At 34.3% G+C, this 20,296-nt stretch overlaps 3 protein-coding genes across 3 annotated transcripts; 2 read left to right on the plus strand and 1 right to left on the minus strand.

Annotated features, from left to right (window-relative positions):
- Positions 1-310: 310 nt before the first annotated feature.
- LOC130653933 (DNA repair endonuclease XPF-like) lies at positions 311-3,017 on the plus strand. Its single transcript, XM_057456430.1, has one exon. It carries the CDS (start codon positions 411-413, stop codon positions 2,928-2,930), a length of 2,520 nt encoding a protein of 839 aa, XP_057312413.1. The 5' UTR covers positions 311-410; the 3' UTR covers positions 2,931-3,017.
- A 631-nt stretch (positions 3,018-3,648) lies between these two features.
- On the plus strand, positions 3,649-5,152 carry LOC130653934 (uncharacterized). Its single transcript, XM_057456431.1, has one exon. The coding sequence runs from the start codon at positions 4,351-4,353 to the stop codon at positions 5,122-5,124; it is 774 nt and encodes a 257-aa protein (XP_057312414.1). The 5' UTR covers positions 3,649-4,350; the 3' UTR covers positions 5,125-5,152.
- Positions 5,153-6,144: 992 nt separating this feature from the next.
- On the minus strand, positions 6,145-15,069 carry LOC130653932 (eukaryotic translation initiation factor 5B-like). Its single transcript, XM_057456429.1, has 23 exons — positions 14,788-15,069; positions 14,512-14,637; positions 14,350-14,383; positions 13,668-14,268; positions 13,285-13,565; positions 13,144-13,191; positions 12,961-13,063; positions 12,440-12,592; positions 12,106-12,228; positions 11,708-11,943; positions 10,532-10,639; positions 10,333-10,443; positions 10,189-10,256; positions 9,964-10,105; positions 9,624-9,755; positions 9,337-9,519; positions 8,843-9,004; positions 8,431-8,694; positions 8,020-8,096; positions 7,803-7,935; positions 7,545-7,715; positions 7,180-7,341; positions 6,145-6,672 (listed from the first exon to the last, which is right to left on the minus strand). Exons 1-23 carry the CDS (start codon positions 14,826-14,828, stop codon positions 6,565-6,567), a joined length of 3,567 nt encoding a protein of 1,188 aa, XP_057312412.1. The 5' UTR covers positions 14,829-15,069; the 3' UTR covers positions 6,145-6,564.
- Between the last annotated feature and the right edge of the window lie 5,227 nt (positions 15,070-20,296).

Below are 20,296 nucleotides of genomic sequence, written 5' to 3' on the forward strand. Positions count from 1 at the left end.
TGAGGTAGAAATCATGTTTCAAATGCTGTATATGAAAGGAAAAGTATGATGGCCCTGAGGTATCACAGTTCTTATTTTTATTTTGAAAGTCCTTGTTATCATTTTGACAGTTCTCAAAGTCTTTAGGAGCCGATGTTTACAACGATAAAAATTTACACACTTTATATTCACGGGCTATTTACACCCAATTTGTTATCAATCTCAAGCTTTACAGCAAATCATATTCACTTTGAGATAAATAATGAAAAAAATTTTCAGCATGTTGTAAATTTTAAATTAGATTTGCAATTTGTCTCAGCAACTTAAAGGTTAAGATCAACATTTTGCTCTAGCAAGTAAGGCTGAAATAAAAAAAAAGAGGTACTGTATGTTATTTTCATTCGTTTCATACTTTTCAGATAAAACCAAAAATGTCTTTTACTACAATGTTGGAGTATGAGTCAAAACTTTTTCTTGAATTAATGGAAGAAGATGGTTTACTTATCACTGCAAAGGGTCTTGGTCTTGACAGGTTGCTTTTGAAAGTGATTCACACATTTTGCAAACCTGAAAACCTCGTGCTTGTTTTGAACACTCTCAGCGAAGAACAATTCTTTTTTATTAATGAACTCAATTTTCTTGGCGTAAAAGACCTACCAAAAGTTATCACTGCCGAGAATACGTCATCTGAGCGAGAAAAACTTTATTTGTCCGGTGGAGTTTTTTTCATCACATCAAGGATCTTAGTCGTTGACATGCTGACAAAAAGAATACCTATTGATTACATCACTGGGATTCTGGTTCATCGAGCCCATAAAATTGGTGAATCAAGCCAAGAAGCATTTATATTACGTATGTTTCGCGAGAACAACAATGCAGGATTTATAAAGGGATTTTCGGACACGCCAACAGCATTTATGTCTGGATACTGTCAAGTTGAAAGAGTAATGAAGCAGTTGTTTGTAAGAAAGCTATTTCTTCGACCTCGTTTTCATGGGGATGTAGTTGACTGTTTAGAAAAGCATAAGCCTGATGTGGTTGAGTTGAGTGTGGAACCCACGCCTCTTATGAGTGGCATTCAAATGGCTATTCTTGACCTTATAGAGTCATCACTGCGCGAACTAAAACGAAGTACGCCTATGCTGGATCAAGACGAGTTGACTTTAGAGAACAGTTTAACAAAATATTTTGATAGAATGTTAAAATCGCAATTGGATCCACATTGGAACCGGTTGAGCAATAAAGCCAAACAGTTGGTGTCTGATGTTAAGATTCTTCGAGTTTTACTTTCCTACTTAACACAATATGATTGTGTCACTTTTTATAATTTTTTACAGTCACTACGTGCTAACGAAACGAATAAAACGAATCAACAATCGTTATGGATGTTTATGGATGCTGCCAATACGTTATTTCTAAATGCGAAGGCGCGTTTATATGGTAGCACAAAGATGACAAAAGCTGGGAAAACGTACACGGATGGTGAGCTGGAAGCTAGTCCGAAGTGGGAAGCTGTCACGCAAATACTTAAGGAAATCGAACAAGAAAGTAAAGAAACGGATGCAGGGAAAGTGTTAATATGTGCTTCTGATGAACGTACGTGCTTTCAACTGCGTCAAATCCTATGTAACGGAAGTGAGAATATGTTAAAAGAACTTTTAACTAATAGTTCACAACCTCGGGAAGAAGATGAAATCTTAAGAAAGGAAAAAAAGGAGAAAAATGGGCTCGGCAAGAAGAGGAAAGCTACTGAGTGTGTTCAAACAGATAGAAATGATAAAATTAAGTTATTTAAAGTTAATAACGATGAAGATGAATTTACTTTGAAGATTTTACCAAACTCTCTTGTTGTTATTCATCCTTTGTCAGGATGCAATGATCCTTACAGCCTTCTGCGAAAATTGTACGAGCTTCAACCGAAATATGTTATACTTTACGACGCTGAAATGGAGTTTGTTCGACAACTCGAAGTATTTAAAGCTTCTAGACCTGGAATTTCACTTCGTGTATATTTTATGTTTTATAACGGATCAGTAGAAGAGCAGAGATATTTGACGACGTTACGTAAAGAAAAAGATGCTTTCGAGCTTCTTATACGACAAAAAGCCGACATGATTATACCTGAGGAACGGCATGGAAAATCCGACGTCGCTAGAAGTTTGATTAGAGATGCGGGTAAAGCAAATAAAGTGGTAGACACTCGTAAATCTGGAGGTCGCGTGCCTGATTGCAACTTAAGTAAAACTATTGTTGTTGACATGAGGGAATTTCGCAGCGAGTTGCCATCTTTAATCCATAAACGCGGCATTGATATCGAACCCGTTACGTTGGAGGTTGGTGACTACATTCTAACTCCCGATATATGTGTCGAAAGAAAGAGTATATCAGATTTGATTGGTTCGTTAAACAATGGAAGGCTGTACACGCAATGTGTTGCCATGACAAGATTTTACAAACGTCCAATTTTACTGATTGAGTTTGATGAGAGCAAGTCGTTCTCCTTACAATCCACAAAATCGTTACGAAACGAAGTTAGTTTGAACAATATTTCATCAAAATTGACTTTACTCACAATTCATTTTCCAGAACTTAGAATTATATGGTCACAAAGCCCTCATCTCACTTCCGAGATATTCGAAGATTTAAAAGCTAACTGCGCCGAGCCAGACGCGAAGGTTGCCATGGGAAAAGGTGTTGATCAAGAAGGCCCAATAAATAATGTACTTTTCAATATGGTACCTCTAGATGTTGTGCAAAAGTTTCCAGGGGTTAATTCTAAAAATTATCGATTGATTATGAACAAATACACTTGCTTAAAGGATTTCGTGAATCAAACGGAAGCTAGCGTCGGAGAAACCATTGAAAACAAGTCCAACGCTAAACTGATTTTTGACTTTGTCACAAAAAAACAAGATGTCGTGCAAACAAATTTGAAAAAGCGAGCAAAATAAATGGTCTCGATAAATCAACATGTTTATTTAATGTAATTAACGTTTGTTTGTTTACAACTCGAAATGTAAAAAGACCTGTGCAAACAACTTTCTTGTTTTTTTGTGTGTCTTTGAAGAACTCAGTTTTTTTCCCAGGACTTTATTGAATTAAAAATAACTAGGAAACAACGGAAAGGAGGTTAAACTAATACATACACCATTTGTTTGATCAGCTTTCTCGCACGTGTTGTGTGTGTTTGCTGTGTTTGTTAAGTTCAGATTAAAAAAAAGATAATCAGAGAAAAATTTGTCCTCTCAAACATTTTTTTTTAATTATGGCGTGGGGGAAGTTTAACGTGCTATTATACCAAATAAAATCAAAGCTCAATTTAAATATTTGATCATTGGCCAAACTAACAAAATTTATGTTGTTCAGTTTTGTTTAAAAATGGAAAACGGCCTCCATCAAGTGGATTTTGAGCGCGATGCTTTTGACAAAACATCGACGGTGTGTCTGCAGGTACATATTATCATGGAGATCTATAGGTATTCTTCATATCTCCATTATAAATTTATTCTTTTTGTTAAAATAAATTCATGTTTCATGAATTTCATGATTTTTTGCAATTATCCAATTTACCCAGGGATTTTTCCTTTTTAATATGAGAGACAGCAAATACTCCTCATCAGAAAGCAAAAAGATAAAAATTCCTGGGAACGAAGGCGGAAAATTAGTTGAATCAAGGCGGTTACAAAACTTTTCACTACAATCTTAGTTCAAAAGTTTCCTAGTCAGTGTTTGTTTGCTAATTTGTGTTTTTAGTGACTTGAAGATGGAGAGACAACCTTGATTCCAGGACCTGTTGTCTCTTTTTGTATATCTGACGGCTAGACCTGTCAATAATCGCAGTGCCGATGAAAGACAAAAACCAGTAGGGATGAGTTTGGATGAAGAGAGTCAGGGTAGATCCTTTGACGTCTAAATGTTAATACTTTAATTCATCGATTTTTGAAGAAAATGTTTTAAACAGATTTGTGGACTTTTTCTGGTACCAAAATAATTTTTGTTAAACTTAAGGTAAGTGATTTCGTAAACGGCAGCACTCTTATATCCAGAGCTCTAAAAGATGCAGTAAAAGATGTTAAGGCTTGAGGACGAGAATGATACGGCAGGTGTACATTTGCTCGCTATTTTAGGGTAATCACTAAACGAATTTACACGTCCTCATCGTTGACTTAAAACTTCCGTCCAATAAACTTCGTCACCGTTCTACCGTATTTAGTGTTTACGTTTTGTAGTGCCAACCTCGTATCCACGAGAGAATAGGTCCATGATATGTTTTGTGGGACAGCTTCCTGTCCCAGTCAGCGTTTTATAGGTGTATAATAGGCCTAGCGACGAGGTTGTAAAGTAGCATAAGCAACTGTTTACATATACGAAATGCTCAATGCTGGGATACGTTTCTTTGACATTGATTTGTGCTTTGAACATGACAACTCGTATGGTCCAGGACTATGGACTTGTCATTCTGGTGCGTTTGGTGGACCCATGACTAAGTTCTTTGATCAAATTGACCGTTGGATGAACGAGCAAAAAAATCGAAACGAAATAATCGTTCTCCAGTTCAATCGAGACTACGAAAAAGGCGAAGAAAAAAACATAGGTACCGCTTTAATGAAGGAATTAAAATCCCGTTGGAATCCATCGAATGAAAATATCAGAAACAAAAAACTTTCAATGCAAACCTACCTACACGAAACTATTGGACAGGCCGTGAAGACGAACCAACGAATTTATACTTTTGTCCATTACAGATTAAGAGAAAAATTATACGACCCTTTCCTTCTTTGGGAGCATTACATCGGTTATACTTGGCAGCAGATGGGATATGTCGGATCAAATGAATGCAAGAAGCTATCTGACGCAGTGAGCAACAAATGTGGACAACAAGGAGAGCATCAAAAGTTTGTACGGTTGGACTTGACACTTACCTGGGGATTATGCAACGACGATATGGCGTACAAATGCAACCAGTTAATTGCTGACGCCACAAACAAGTGTTACGCTAATATAAAGAAACAGGCAGGTAACAAGAGATTCAAAATCAGTACGGTGAATTTTATTGTTGTTGATTATGCGCACAGATATCCCGGTGTAAACGCTGTAAAAATAGCGAAGGAAATGACGTTGAAATATATTGCTGCACAACAATAACTTTTGTGTTTTCATGTTGCCAAATTAAACTACATTTTTTTCGACCATAAGTGACAGAAATATTTACGGGGTGGGGGACAAAAATTAACGCCGGGAAAAAATACGAGCACAATAAAATGTTGAAAATTTAGTTAATTATTTAGAGAATGTCACAAAAATAAGTAATAGCTGATAACAGAGACTCGACCATAGTAATATCAACAACACTGTCGTCGGTTCTAAGTGACGAAATTTTAAGTATTGGACGAAAATTTGATCTAATGAATGATCAAGACCTTCAAAAATTGTGCAATAAAAGTTCAGCCTAATAAGGTATGGTTAACAAGTTAAAGTTAAATGCATGCCTTTTGTTTTATCGTAACTTAGAGGCACTAAAGAGGCTTGGCGCCAAAAAAGTACGGCAACTTAATCATCATTCCTCTGCTATTCGTACGGGGACTGAATGAGGGTATGACAACATATTCTTGTGGTGTACAACAGTACCCAGAAAATCTAGATATTCATTAAATAACGTAACACTAAGCAGGAAAAACTGAGCGGACAATCTGTCACTTCAGAATTATTTTTTGTCAGAAAATAGAAATCAAATTTGTACGCGTCACGTTACAAGCGTCCTTCACAAAATGACGCATAAACATTCACCCCCCCCTTGCATTAACAGTTCCTTTCGATACGAAGTGCAGTTTGGAATTTCCGACTGCGTGTTATTTTTCTGGCGAGGAAAATGCGAACTGCATTCCATTAACCCTTTAAAGCGGATTTTAGATCGAATATCTAAGTTTGAAAAAAAAAACAGGAAATATAATCCTGATTTCAAAACACGCGAAATTTAGATTGGCAAACTCGAGACAAATTCACGAAAATTAAATCTACAGTCGTTTCTTTCGCATTTACTTTATCCTTCAAGCTACCCTAATATCCCCATCAGATTTTGAATCGATAACTTCGAAGGCGCTCCAAAATAAACAAGGAATATGGAAAAAAGTAAGGAAAAGACCTTTAAAAGAATAAAAATACTCGTTCTGTTCGTTATGTAATTTCTATTTTTTAACGACGTAAAAATTTATATTTTTTTTCTAATATTCATATAAATATTCGTTAATCCATTTATTTTACAGACAAGATAAGTCGTAAATAATCTTTGTTGTTGAACTCTAAGAACCGAACAGAAAGATATTTTCCGCAAATACGAATTACCAAAACCACATATATGGAAAGTTGAATACAGTGAACTAGTTGCTCTCCTTCTCACTGCTTGTTACTAACCAAATATTTTGAGATATATTCTACAAGATAACAACAAAGAGACGGTTGATTTCAGAAAATTTTATTGTTTTAGAAAGTCCTAACTTCTTCTTTTTATCAATATGAAAGCCCACATCACCAGCACCACCAATTTTGTTATCCAACATCAACCACCTCACTCGAAATTATTCCGTACTACATAATGTCAAGAAGTTTCTTTAGTTCTACAACGAGTTGCCAATCAGACCGTTGCATATCTTCTCGAAAATATTGTTTCATAACGTCTATAGATTCGCGAGTAACCTAAAAGTGAAATAAAAAATTGAGAAAATTATTAGTGTCTCTAATGTGTCTCAACAGACGAACCCGTAGAAAAACCCAAAAGTTCGTCTGTCAGCCTTTCGGCATAAAGCTACTCGCAACAATTTTGAACACACAAAATACGGGTATACGGGTATTGATATTAGGTACTAGTCGTTAGCCCGTGGAAATCTCACGGGTTTTCCTGTCGTACGTATTGTGGTCTTCAGATTATCACCCGTGGTACATTTATCCAACAGAGCTATTTCGTGTAAGTCTAGCACAAAGTAGCGATCCGGCTACCATTTTGGACAAACTGAAAAGTAAATTGTGCATTTCAGATATCTTGTATGACTTATTCTTCATTCTACAAGCAAGCAGAACAGTGGCTGCTCCGAAGTTTTGACAAAGAAAAACATACACAAAAAAGAAAAAAAAATGGATAAAAAAGAATTCTTAATAAAATGATAAAAATCAAAATGTAACGTGAAAGGTAAAGTAAACACTTACTCTGCTAACAAGCACGTCTTCGTGAGTAAAATGTCGTCCATATAATTTTGGCGCTTCCCCAGGAACAGAATCAATTTTAACACATACTTCGGTGCCACTGCTTGCTTTTTCGAGTTGCTTGTGATTAGCTTCTAGTCCAGTAACGAAACCGATCATTACTCTCTAAACCAAAAAAACCCACCCCTTTCAGGATTGCAAACAATGTTTTTTAGTTTGATTTATGAACACATGGATTCAATTATCTGTACAGCCTGTTACGCGGAAAAAACAAACAATAGTCTTGTGCGAACGCTGTACAAAACTAGTCCCAACACAACGCAGATAGAAATAAGAAAAGCCGATGTGGTCTCGCATGCTAGACTTACATTTTGACTAGGTACAACTATAGGCGTGCCCAACCTCACAGTACCCGCTTCTACGTTGACACCGACAACAATCGGATCACGTGTATTAAAGATATGCTGTGGAAGAATTCGAAGTTTGCATGGATATACAGCTAGGTGTTTATACTGTTCCCTTTTCTTCTCTTTATACTCCTAAAATATGGATTAAAGTTTCTTACTTCGTTAATAACACGGCACAATTCGTTGACTGAAACAAAGCACTGCAAAAAACTAACGCACCTCACAGTATGCCGTAAATTGATCAAATAAATGGTAAATAATCTCTGCGGAGAAGATTTTTATGCCTTCTTTATCTGCGTATTCTTGAGCATCTCTTTCGATTTTCACATCAAACGCTAACACAACAGCGTACCTGCAAACAGAACATAAAACGTTCTTAGTACTTCTATAAAACAACTTGCGTAGTAACGTGTTTTTGTGAACAACAACTACTTACATCGGTTCGTGTTCCAACATAACAGAACATCTCATCACATCCTTTTTATGAACAGGTCCAATGTTAACACCACAATACTAAAAAATGTTACAACATTGAAGCTAATTTACAAAAACACGGTTTATTTGGTGATTTTTTAATCCTTGGGTTCTAGCATACTTTCTTCTTTCCTAATTTTCTGAGTTCACTGACATTTTATTGGAGTATGCTATGCTGTGAATATTTATGCAGACAAAATAGAGACTTAGTTAAATTTATTTGATATGAAAGCTTAAAAACAGATTTATTACAAGAGGTCCACAATTCACTTACCTAAGAGAATTCCTACATTTTTTCAGGCTTTGCCCCAACTTGTACGTTGTTTTTAAACTTAGGAAAAATAAACCATTTGTTTAAAAAACTTAGACTTACTGGAATTTTTGACGTTTTTAAGAATTCCAACAAAGCTTCTAAGGAACCGAGCGTTGATGCTTGCACGTACACGCCACGATCTGAAACTTTGATAGCTTTTAAACTCGATGACACAAAATCTTCAACTTCCTCTTTTAAATACTCCACTTCATCCGGATACTGCGCAACATATACAGGTGAACCAGCTAATACTTTGTCTAAGTCTTTCCCGCATATCTTTGCACCTTGTGCTGCTTTCAACACTTGATGGTGAATGTATTGTGCCTGAAGAAGAGACGAGAAAATTATTATACATTAAGTCGTAATAAAAAGTGAAAGCAAAAGAAAAACATATGCTCAAAAATTAGAATATTTTTCCGGTAAACAACTGTTGTAGTTCGATTTTTTATACATCATACAACATGACCAATACCTTAACTCTCAGCTCTCTCATTGGCTGAGGGGTTAGAACAGAACGAATTTGTGTCACGATTGCACCATCAAATCCACCAGTTATCAATGTATCTCCTTCTTTTAGCTTGCCATTAACTAAAATAACATCTATCGTAGTACCTAGGCCTGGAAGTGCTTTCACCTAAGGAAAAAAACAATGTCTTGCAAAAGCTCATTTGACTTTGATTAATCTGACTTTGACAGCATAGCATTAAAAAAAACAGATAGTATCCGTTAAGAAATACTGCACAATAGCATCACTTCCGTAGAATATCTTAATCGTTACAAGCACGTGGTGTACTTAATTCAGATCCAGAAAGATAAACGATTGTGATAAGTTTGTACACAAGCAAATCATGTTCCAGAGAAAAAGTTAACAGCCTCGTAACAGCAGAGTGAAGTTACAACAGATTCTTATTCCAAATTTGCATACAATACCTAATCTAATAAATTACGAAATAGAAAGGGTCTCACCTCCATAACCGTACTTTCCAATTCTTCAGAGTATGCCAACTTCTTCGCTAACCTTGTTTGCGTCAACCTACATATAATAGCCATCAAATCGCCCATACCATCCCCACTGTGAGCCGAAGTTGGGACAAGAGAAATGTAAGATTTTTCATCAGGGTTTTGATAGTGAAGAGCTGCATTTAATCCCTAAGAAAATTTATATATCTTTATCATTCGATATCATGCATAATGTCGGCAACACTATACTGTTTTAACTTATATGGACCGCACTCAGCGTACGTCTAACATACTTGTTCAGCGAACTGTCCAATAATTAAATTTGATCTTTCATCAAAATCTTGTTTTGTGGGTTTCTTCTGCTTTTTAATTGTATCTTCCACCTGCACTTGAGGCGTTTTCTTCCATTCGAATATTCTGTCAATCTACGATTTCAAAATGTTAAGATTATAAAGTCGGTCGAAATCCTTTGACAACAAAACCTGTTGATATGGCCTCTTCACTTGTCAAGGACATTCTAACGAATAAATATTCAGCCTTATATAAAGATAACGTGTCAACTGAAAGTTATTATACAAAGTAGCTCTCTCGCATATAAATATTTTCACTTGACGTAAGCTAAACACAACTAACCTTATTTAACGCCACAACGAAAGGAGTCTGTTTCTTCTTCAGCAAGTTTATAGATTCAATTGTTTGAGGTTCCAAGCCGTGCATGATATCAACCACTAAGATTGCCATGTCACAAAGATTTGAACCACGTGATCGAAGATTACTGAAAACATTGCAATGCAAAATAGTATTTTCAAAAATGGTAACATGTGCATTCTCACAACATATCATGACTGTGTGACTCACCTAAAAGACTCGTGACCGGGTGTGTCGATGACTAATAATCCAGGTAACTTTAAATTAAATTCTTGAAACTAAAAGAGAACCAGCATTATAAAAACATTCCATGATTTCATATACAGGAACTCAACACATGGATATTTTTCTCACCTCCTTTACCATTTTCGTCTGCTCTCTAATTTTTTCAACTGGAATATTTGTCGCACCTATCTGTTGAGTGATACCACCAGCTTCACCATCCTGCACATTCGTTCTTCGAATCTTAACAAAAAAACAAGAAAGGAAATGAAATAGCGTAATAAATAAATAAATAAAAAAATCAACAACTATGTTATTATATTCCACATACCTTATCTAATATTTTAGTCTTTCCGGTGTCAACATGACCCAATACACAGATAACAGGAGCGCGAAGTTCATCAACACTTCGCTTAGCTTCGTTTTCTTGTTTTCTTTTCTAGCAAAGAAAGTGCGAGGGTGGTCATTAATTTTTGAAAAATATATTCCAGAAGTTTTTTGACCTTTAATCAAAAGTAACAGAAAATTCATTTAGACAAAAAATATATGAACGGTTCATATAACCTACCTGATGAAATCAAACATGAACAAAAAATAGATTCAGAAAAATTATTTTCCAACAGTTTTCAGGAGTAGTGTCCATCTTAATGCATAACATTTGTAGATAAGGATCTCAGTGCAATAAAATTTTATCCCTGCTTAAAAGCACCTCAATAATTTTTTTTAAAAAAAGAACTCCCTTCTTTTAGCCTCCAATTTACATAGGCATAGAACTATTCACAAAAGAGTAATGATTAGATAAAATTCAGCCTGGTATATTCTCAGGATAAGAAGATGTAAAAAAAAATTATTGCCAAATCTTTCACTTTAAATATTTTAATATTTCAACACAATTTTGTGTTACTTACGGTTTTCCAAGCAGCACAAAAAATTTAAAGTTGTGCCTAAAAATCTACTTCTTTTTATTCCTCATTTTTTCCTTTTACAATTAGGCCTAAATCTATGTTTTTAAAACTTTAGATTTATTGCACCTTAGGATTGCATCACTAAATTAGCATGCATGTAAATTTTTAAGTATTATTTTTTTGATGCTAGTTTCATGGCCAAAGCCTATCTGACTTCTTGAAGTAGGTCTTAGTTTGAAGCAGAGGTCAGGTATAACCAATTAAATAATCTGTTATGGCAGATTACTCATTTGCAGTATGGTTTTGAAAGTTTTGGACCTTATAAAGAAATTATATTCATTCTCAGTGAAACGTTCAGGGAAAACACCTACAGCACATCAAAGATAATTTATTCGAGAAGTATCTATTGTGGGTTTAGGCCCAAAACAAAATTTTATGGAATTTATTTCATATTTTTTTAAATAAATAAATATTGTAAAATTTGTGAAAATTAATTCACACAAAACTTTATTTCATTAAAATGCGTATGTGCATGGAGGGAAGTGAAAAAGAAAAATTGAAACCAAACAAATTTATGATCCATGATGAAGAATAATTTTTACCTGTATTCGTTCACGGACTCTCTCTTTAATTTTTTCAGGAGTCATTTTCTTGTCCTCTTCATCACTCGAGGTTTCTTCTTCACTTGAGCTCTCTTCATCGTTGCTTTCACCCTCCTCCTCACTTGATTCTTCTTCCTCTTCCTCATCATCTTCATCTGCCTCAGACTGACTTTTAGTAGATAACTGCTTTTTTAATTTTTCTGGCTCAGCTTTTTTCTCAGGCTCACATACTTGAACTAATGAAAGTGAGGAGTCACAAAGAACAACTGCATCAACAGTATTTGTTGTAACAGCTTTTGAGGTACACAAAAGTCAAAACCCCAAAATTAATAATTTTGATACTAGTACCAGTTAGTAAGAAAACAACAGGAACAGAAAACAGTAACAAAACAATCAACCTTTTTCTTTCTCTTTCCTTTTAGGCACATCTTTCTCAGCATCCCAGCTGTCTGCCTCATCTTCATCCCATGCAGAAGCAGTATCTTCATCATCATTATCCCATGCAGCAGATTCATCTTTAACTATAAGAAAACAATAAGGAAATTATATTCCTTTACTTTAAACGAACCTCAAGGTGAACAACAATGTTGGATTTATATAGCTAAAAATTTGTTTAGCAAGTCTTTTTGAATTTTTGTTAAAGCTCTTTTCGTTTTCAAGATAATTTAGATTTAATTATACTGATGAAAATTTGATGAATTTAATTTTTGTGATAAAGTGCACATCATCCACCTTCCTCCTTAACTTCGTCAATTTTAGACTCTTCTTCTTTTGGTTCTTCAACAGATGGTGTTTCAGAAACTTGCTTTGCAGGTTGTTTCTTCTTTTTTCCATACTGAACTTTTTTAGGCTTCTCACCAGCCTCACGTGTGGGTACAATGATACCTGTAACACATATACATACACAATAAATTACACTTACTTATTAATTATCTTATTCGTACAAATTTTGGCAAGCTTTCAATATGGCGATAGACCAAATTGATTTTTTGGCAAGCATTTAAAAGTATCTTAAATTTGGCGTGCATTTAACTTGGCGATGAAAAGACTTTCTTTCATTTTATATGTTGCTTAAAAATTTTATCTTAAAAGCTTTAGGGGACAGAAAACATAAAGAACCTGATTTCTTAAACAAAAACATGCTTTATGTTGAAAGAAAAAGAAGTTTTTGGCTATTTCAGACCAAAATTGCCATATTTAGTGCTCACCAAAAAAGAATAAGGTATTATACACATAAATGGTAGCTCTGTTACCTTGTTGTTTCATTGCTTCCAACATGGCTTCTGCTTTTCTTTTTTGTTCCTTTTGAGCTGGCGTTAGTAACTTCCCTTCTTTCTTAAGACGATCTTTACGTTCCTAATAATATTTATGCCATGTTTTAGATTTTATTATATATATAAATCTAAAATCTAACTTAATCGTAAACAAACACCAACCTTTTCTTTTTGCTTTTTCTTGTCTTTTCTTTCTTGTTCAAGACGAAGCTAAGAACATAATTTTAAGTTCAATTAATAAATTTTTAAATAATGTTTACTAAATTTTGATAGTTAGGTTTAAAACAAAAACAATATACTTACCTTCTCGAGTCGTTGATTTTCTGCTTCCTCTAGTGCTTTCTCTTTTGCTTCTGCTTCAGCACGTAAACGTTCTTCTTCACGTTTAACTTCTTCTAATGCCTCTTGCATTTTCAATATTGCAGATTTACCAGGCTTTTTAGTCTTTTTACCTTTATCTTCATCATCTTTCTTTTTCTTTTTTTTCTTCTTCTTTTTTTCTTTACCCTCTGCTTTGTCATCACCATCCTCATCACTGCTACCACCAGCAGCTTCAGTCCTTTTAACTGACTCAACACCTTCACCTAACACAAAAAATCTGATTAAAAGCATTGCAGTTACAATCTTGGTGCACAAATCGTCATGCCAATGACAATGAATTTGTTACAACATGAAATTCTATTAACCTTCTTTTTCTGCTTCTGTAGAAGGTTCCACCGACTGTTTTTGCTCACTTGTGTCTTCAATAGGGTTTTCAGTTTTACTGTCACCTGTTTCTGTTTTCTTTTCTTCATCACCTTGTTCCGATTCTTTTTTCTTTTTCTTTGCCGTTTTCTTTTTTTCTGCTTCTTTTTTCTTTTTATCTCTTTCTTTTTTTTCTGCACGCTTTTGCGCTGCAGTTTTAACAACAGCTATGTCATCGTCACCGTCCTTATCATTTTCGACCTTCTCATTTAAACTGCTGTCATTAGCTTTTACAACAGTTTCTTGTTTATGGTCTTCCACATCATTTTCCTTATTTTCATCAATTTCATCTTCAACATCTTTTTTCTTTTTCTTTTTACTCTTTTTACTTATGACAGGCTCTTTTTTGTCAGTTAATTCGATGTCTGCAAGTATATCAGCTAGGTCATCATCATCAGCATTCTTTTTTTTCTTTTTACCTTTTTTTTTATTCTGATTTTTAACTTGAACTGTTTCTTCCAGTTCATCTGGTGAATTATCACTATCGTTGTCATCCTCATCGTCATCCATCATCAACGCACTGAATGATGGTTTTTTCGAGTTCTATTAAAGGGAACACACCATCGTTATTGATAAAAGTACAAAAATGCATTTAAAAACATTTAACGCAGCAACAATTGATACCTGCACTGGTGTCTCCAAATCTTCTGAATCTTCTCTAAAAGTTATCAAGAAGTACATTTTAATACAAATTTCATAGTAAACAGTTGGAATCTCAGAGTTAAGTTAGCAATAACAAAGTTAAAACAAACAACAGAATCATGACCATTATGCGCGGAAACTTACACACTTAACTCCTTTCCTTTCTTCTTTTTCTTCTTTTCTTTTGAAACATGCACAATTTCTACTTCATCTCTGTCTTTGTCTAGGTCAATACCTGCCTCCTTGGCAATTTCATCTAGATCATTTTCCCTGTTAAGGAATGTAAACAATAAGTTGAAAATGAAGTTTAAACATTCTCTAAGAAATTAAGTTTGCATCCAATTCTGAAATTATAAATAATCTGTCAACTCTTATTATTCCAAGAAAATAAACAGTGAATAAAATAAATAAATAGCTCACCAATCATCATCTTGTTTTTTGCCTTTCTTCCCTTTCCCCATTTTTCAGACTGAACACTTTTTTAATCTTGTATTTTGTAGTAAATGGTGAATGAAAAACTACTTTTTCGGCAAGTGAATCCTTTTAATGATTGTCTCCAGAGAATAATATATTGATATCCAAGGTAGACCTGTTCTTAAATTACATTTAAGGCACCGTAGCATATCAATTTAAGTGGAATGAAGAACTTGTATATTTCATACAATTTGAATAAATTAAATCTAAAAAATAAAAATTTGATACAATTATTAACACATCCTTACAATTGACTAGCAACCACCAAACTTAAAGCTTGGTTTACATGGTTCATAAAGTTATAACCCAGTAATTAATAATTGCTTAAATTTTCACCCAGCATGTAGAATTCATAAATTTATAAAAAAAGTAAAACACAACTGGGAATGAAGATGATGGCTACTGCACTTTAGTTTTATACATTTAGTTATAAACATTTTAAAACACGACATTATTTCTGTAGAAAAAAATAATTAGAATTATTGAAACAGATAAATTTATCTTTTTTTGAAAGAATTGGAGTTTCAGTAATAACTTTTCAGTCATATAGAGTAACACCACTTATATATCTTTAAATCTTAAAAAAAATAAAGTTCTGTCATCACTTATCTCATGCGTGGTATATAAATTTTTGTGCAGTAGCTGCAACGCTACATATTATGGAGAAAACATCACGCCACCTAAAGATAAGAGCCGGCGAACAAATTGGTTGTTCCGTTCTTACTGGTAAATCTGTGTTGCCTAGTAACAGTGCTGTTAGTGATCACTTATGGGTTTGTGAAAATCAACAATCACTTGATGATTTTTACTATTTTGGCTCACAGAAATAAATCTTTTGACCTCAAATTAAAAGAAAGCCTGCTCATAATGCGTGATATACCCATTTTAAATAAAAACATACGCTCTATGCCACTATTGTTATTCAATAAAACATAATTTTGCAATTATTACGCTTCATTGAAGTTCATACTATATAATTTTTTAAATTGTAATCATTAGTTAATCTTGATAATGGGTGTTGACACCTGAAACGTGTCGAAACAAATATAGTTTTTATTCTCCAGTTTAGTCCTTGCTAAAACCAACAAGAATTTTGTTGTAGCCCAACTGCATTTGGCTACATAACTTTTTAGGCAGAGGTATAACTAGCCAGCTAAGAGAGCTAGATTAATAGCAACAATCTTGACATGAAAATAAATAATGGTGGCTAGGAAAAAAAGCTCTTATACCAAACCAAATAAAAAGCAAAAAATAATAATAATTTAGGATGCTCCCTCAAAATCAGCTTAAATCTTAAGCTTCCTGGTAGAAATAATAAAACTTAAATTTTGTCCTGCCTTTGCAACATTAGGACTAAAATTTACCTGCTTTGTGATCACAAAAAGACCAGTCTGATAAAACAAGCCGTAATGGCCAAAAAATGGTGGATAAAAGATTAATTTGAGCATTGCATTTTTTATTCATACTACTTTATACTATATAGACTGTTAAATAATGAGAGTTGTCACAATCAACGTTATTAAGCTATGTAGGTGGGTTGAGATGACAATGTAGGTTTGATATTTTTTGTGGCAACATATATGGATGTAGCCCACTAAGTGGGGTAAGCATATTTTGCTGATGGTCCCTAAAAAGAAAATGTGTGAACGCTACATTTCTATTTCCATCAGTCAGGGAAATCCTCTTAATTAAGCTGTAGAGCTTAATTTGGATGTCAGCTTAATGAGGATGATACAGGGATTAATAAGGATGATACAGTCTAATTGGGCGTTTTACAGCTTCATTAAGATGCACAAAATTTTGATCGTTGAAAACACACATTTAACTGAATTTTAGCATCTATCTAACAGAATAATTTCTATATTTACGTGCATATAAACATCTCCAATACATTAGTTTTTTCGTAGCACCATGGAGATCCGCAAAATCTGAAGTTTTAAAAAGATGTCTTGTCACATAATACAGCCTAAATAGGCTGTATTATGTGACATGGCATCCTAACTAGGATGCAGTATATATATACAGCTTAAAAAGACTGTCCATAAAAATAAAAAATCCACATTCACTAGCAGTCAGGAAAATCCTCTTAATTAAGCTGTATAGCTTAATTTGGAGATCTTCTAAATAAGCTGTATCATAGAGCTTAATTAGGTGACATACATCTAAATTAGGAGGTAGAAAAAGCCTTTTCCCGATTTCTCGAAAAATGTAAATTTTAGCAGAATCACCTCTTTCATTGTCAGTTTGACCACTACATTATAAAAACGGAATGGTATTTCCAGCACCCCGGGCTAAAAAGATATGGAATAGAAACAATAGTTCATCGTAGCAATAGTCTATTTAAGCTGTACTGCATCCTAGTTAGGACGCCATGTCACGTGATACAGTTCTGCCCTGATTATGTGCAGCAGCTTGCACCGGTTAAAAACAGGGCAGAAAATACATAATCAAGGCAACATAGTCAGGACAGGCCGGCTCATTATGTACGACAGTCTAATATTATTTGTTGCTTAAAATAAACATGATTGGGGTAGGCAGACTTATGTGCGACAGCAGTCTAATATGATTTGAGACTTATAGAACGAACATAATCGGGGCAGGCCAGCTTATGTACAACATTTTTATATTATTTCTCACTTTTTTTAGAACGAACATAATCAAGGCCGACCGGCTTTTATATCATTTGTCACTTCTGACAAGCAAATAGCCCTGGTGGCAAAGTTGTTGTTGTTCTCAGATGAAACGAAATTTCGTAGAAACTAAATTTTGGGATTCACAAGTTTAATAACTTTTTATCAAACTTAATTTCCGCAAAAAAAATAATTTAGGTCATACCCAGAATTCAATTTCTGCGAATAATAAAAATAAATCCATCCGCCAAATCTAGTTAGTTTTATCATGCATCATGTTTCATCATGCAGAGAAAAATTACATCAAGACTTTTTTCTTTCGCTATGCCAAGTTTTCAAACAGGCCGTTTTCGCAATCTTGGCAGAACAATATAGCTATACGGCCTATTTAAGCGCTTATTTTTAAAACTTCAAAGTTAGCTTTTCTCCGTGGTGCTACGAAAAAACTAATGTATTGGAGATGTTTATAAGCACATAAATATTAGATTTTTCAGTTAAATAGATGATAAAATTTAGTTAAATATCTGTTTTCGACGATCAAAGTTTTGTACATCTGAACTACAAGCTGTAAAACGCCTAATTAGACTGTATCATACATCCTCCTAATTAAGCTGACATCCAAATTAAGCTGTACAGCTTAATTAAGAGGATTTCCATGACTGACTAGCTAGCTACACATTTTGATTCTCCAGCTAAATTAACTAAGTGTTTAAATGAGTTTTCACTAGGTAGGGAAAGTTAAATGCTATACTGTTTGTACTGTTTTTAATTTAGCCAGCTATAGCTAGCTACCGGTTTCTCGTTGGACAAAGTGCTTAACTACAGCTAGTTTAATACAAAAAACCTTATCCCATTTCACGCATAAAATAAAATCATAAATTCATTCTTCCCTTTCGTTCAATACACTACGCACGGCTTCTAAGCACACGTTGTTCTCTGTCCGTACCTGGAGACATTATGAATTTTTACTCCACCATTGGGTTTAATTTTTTTAAAAAAAGAGTTGAAAAGGACGACCCGTGTACCCTCAAATTTTAAATTAACGTCGTTTTTAGGGGGGGGGGGGGGGGGGGGGGTATTAGTTTGTTGTTGGTCTTCGACGCAAAAAACTCAACAGATCAATTGTTTTTTACCTGTAGTATTTCGTCTTTAAACCTAATTTTTGACCACCTGCTACACTCACAAAATAATTGGCGTACCCCGACCGCCAATGGATAAGAAAATGCTTATTTTAAATTTGCCAACACATGAGGCAAATTCTTAAAATTGATTCCACAGTCGTTTCTTTCGCATTCCTTTCTACCTTTTTTTTTTCTTTTAACGATGTGGTAAATTTCTAAAATCGCTGGTTTGATTCTATTTCGCGAAGATTATTTTTTGGCAAGCTGGAATTTCTACGTCAACTTAACCTTTGTCAGGAAACGTTTTATTTCCAGCTAAAATCTGGAAGTTGCCAGTAGTGGAAAATATTTAGAGGATACACTAGCTTCCAGGTTTTTAGGCCAAAAACAAAATATTGTCCCCATCTTTAGGCCAAGCGCATTCTCGTCCCCAGAGCTCGTTGGGATTAAAATCTCGAAACTTATCTCAAAGAGCTCTGGGAGTCGAGAATGAGTCAAGCGCTTTTGATTCATCGCTATTTTTTTCATAACGAAATGTTGAATTGGTTTCTATTTTTCGTCACAAAAATCGTCACAAAAATCGTCCAGTGGAGATTCGCCTTTAATATGCTGCGCAGCGCGAATTGGGACTGTGGTCTTCTTCTTCTTTCTTCTATGCCCTTTCGATTTGTAAAAACAGTGTTTTATTTATCTTAGGCGAGGCAAATGACTTTAAAGTCATTTGCTTCTATAGACTAATCCCTTTATGTTAAAATGAACAGGGAGACGGGACGTCAGTCCGCCATTTTGCTCCCCCAAATTTATATATAAGATCTTACTTTGTACCGAATAGAATAAAATTCTTGGAATCGATTTTCCCGTCGACCGACAGCAACACCAGACACAAAACAGATTGGACATAAGGGAAGAAAATTTAGCTAAAGTAAAGATTACTGATAATTCTTTCAGGTAATTTAACACGGGTATGCCTAAAATCCAACACACGAAACTGAATTTTAGATCGTGGTCACCGCTACAACTTAACTACTCTTGCAGTCTAAAGTTGATGAATTGTTTCAACGAAGAAGGTGGGTGATTATATACTCACGAGGTATCTAATTAAAATGTCTATATTTGCGTTGTATAATATTTTTAAAAATATCTTTCTTCATCTTTCTCTGTAGTATTATATTTACAAATCCATTCATGGAGGACCATTAAGTCTAATTTTCACAACTTTTGTTGTGTACCTGTCTGTTCTATATAAGAGTTACAAATGCTTTAAAGTTCTGTAGCTATGCATTAATGCTTCAAATAAACACCCAGATTATTTGAATTAAGGGTGCATCTAAAAAACTTCAGTATTTTAATTGCACATAATATTTACATTATTGTCAATAATTTCATTGTCGTTGTCAATTATAACCTGGTGTAGCATCAACCACTTTCTCTCATATGTTTTTTAATGGGCAGCGACTAATAGAAGAGACTGTTTTTTGGAAGTGTGACACAAAAAGCACCACCTAAGAAAAATGGCCCATTAGCCCGAATTTATAAAATGAGACTTCGTTTTCCTCAACCATCAGGGTTTAATTACTTTAACATAAGGCAATGCTGATTTAAGAAGTAGTGACCATACTTTGTGTCAGAAAAACTATAAAATAATAATATATATAATGATGTTTGCAGTTGTATTTTCACTTGAACTTCAAAATTGCATTATGT

Source organism: Hydractinia symbiolongicarpus, chromosome 8 (assembly GCF_029227915.1).
Source record: "Hydractinia symbiolongicarpus strain clone_291-10 chromosome 8, HSymV2.1, whole genome shotgun sequence".
Lineage (NCBI taxonomy): Eukaryota > Metazoa > Cnidaria > Hydrozoa > Anthoathecata > Hydractiniidae > Hydractinia > Hydractinia symbiolongicarpus.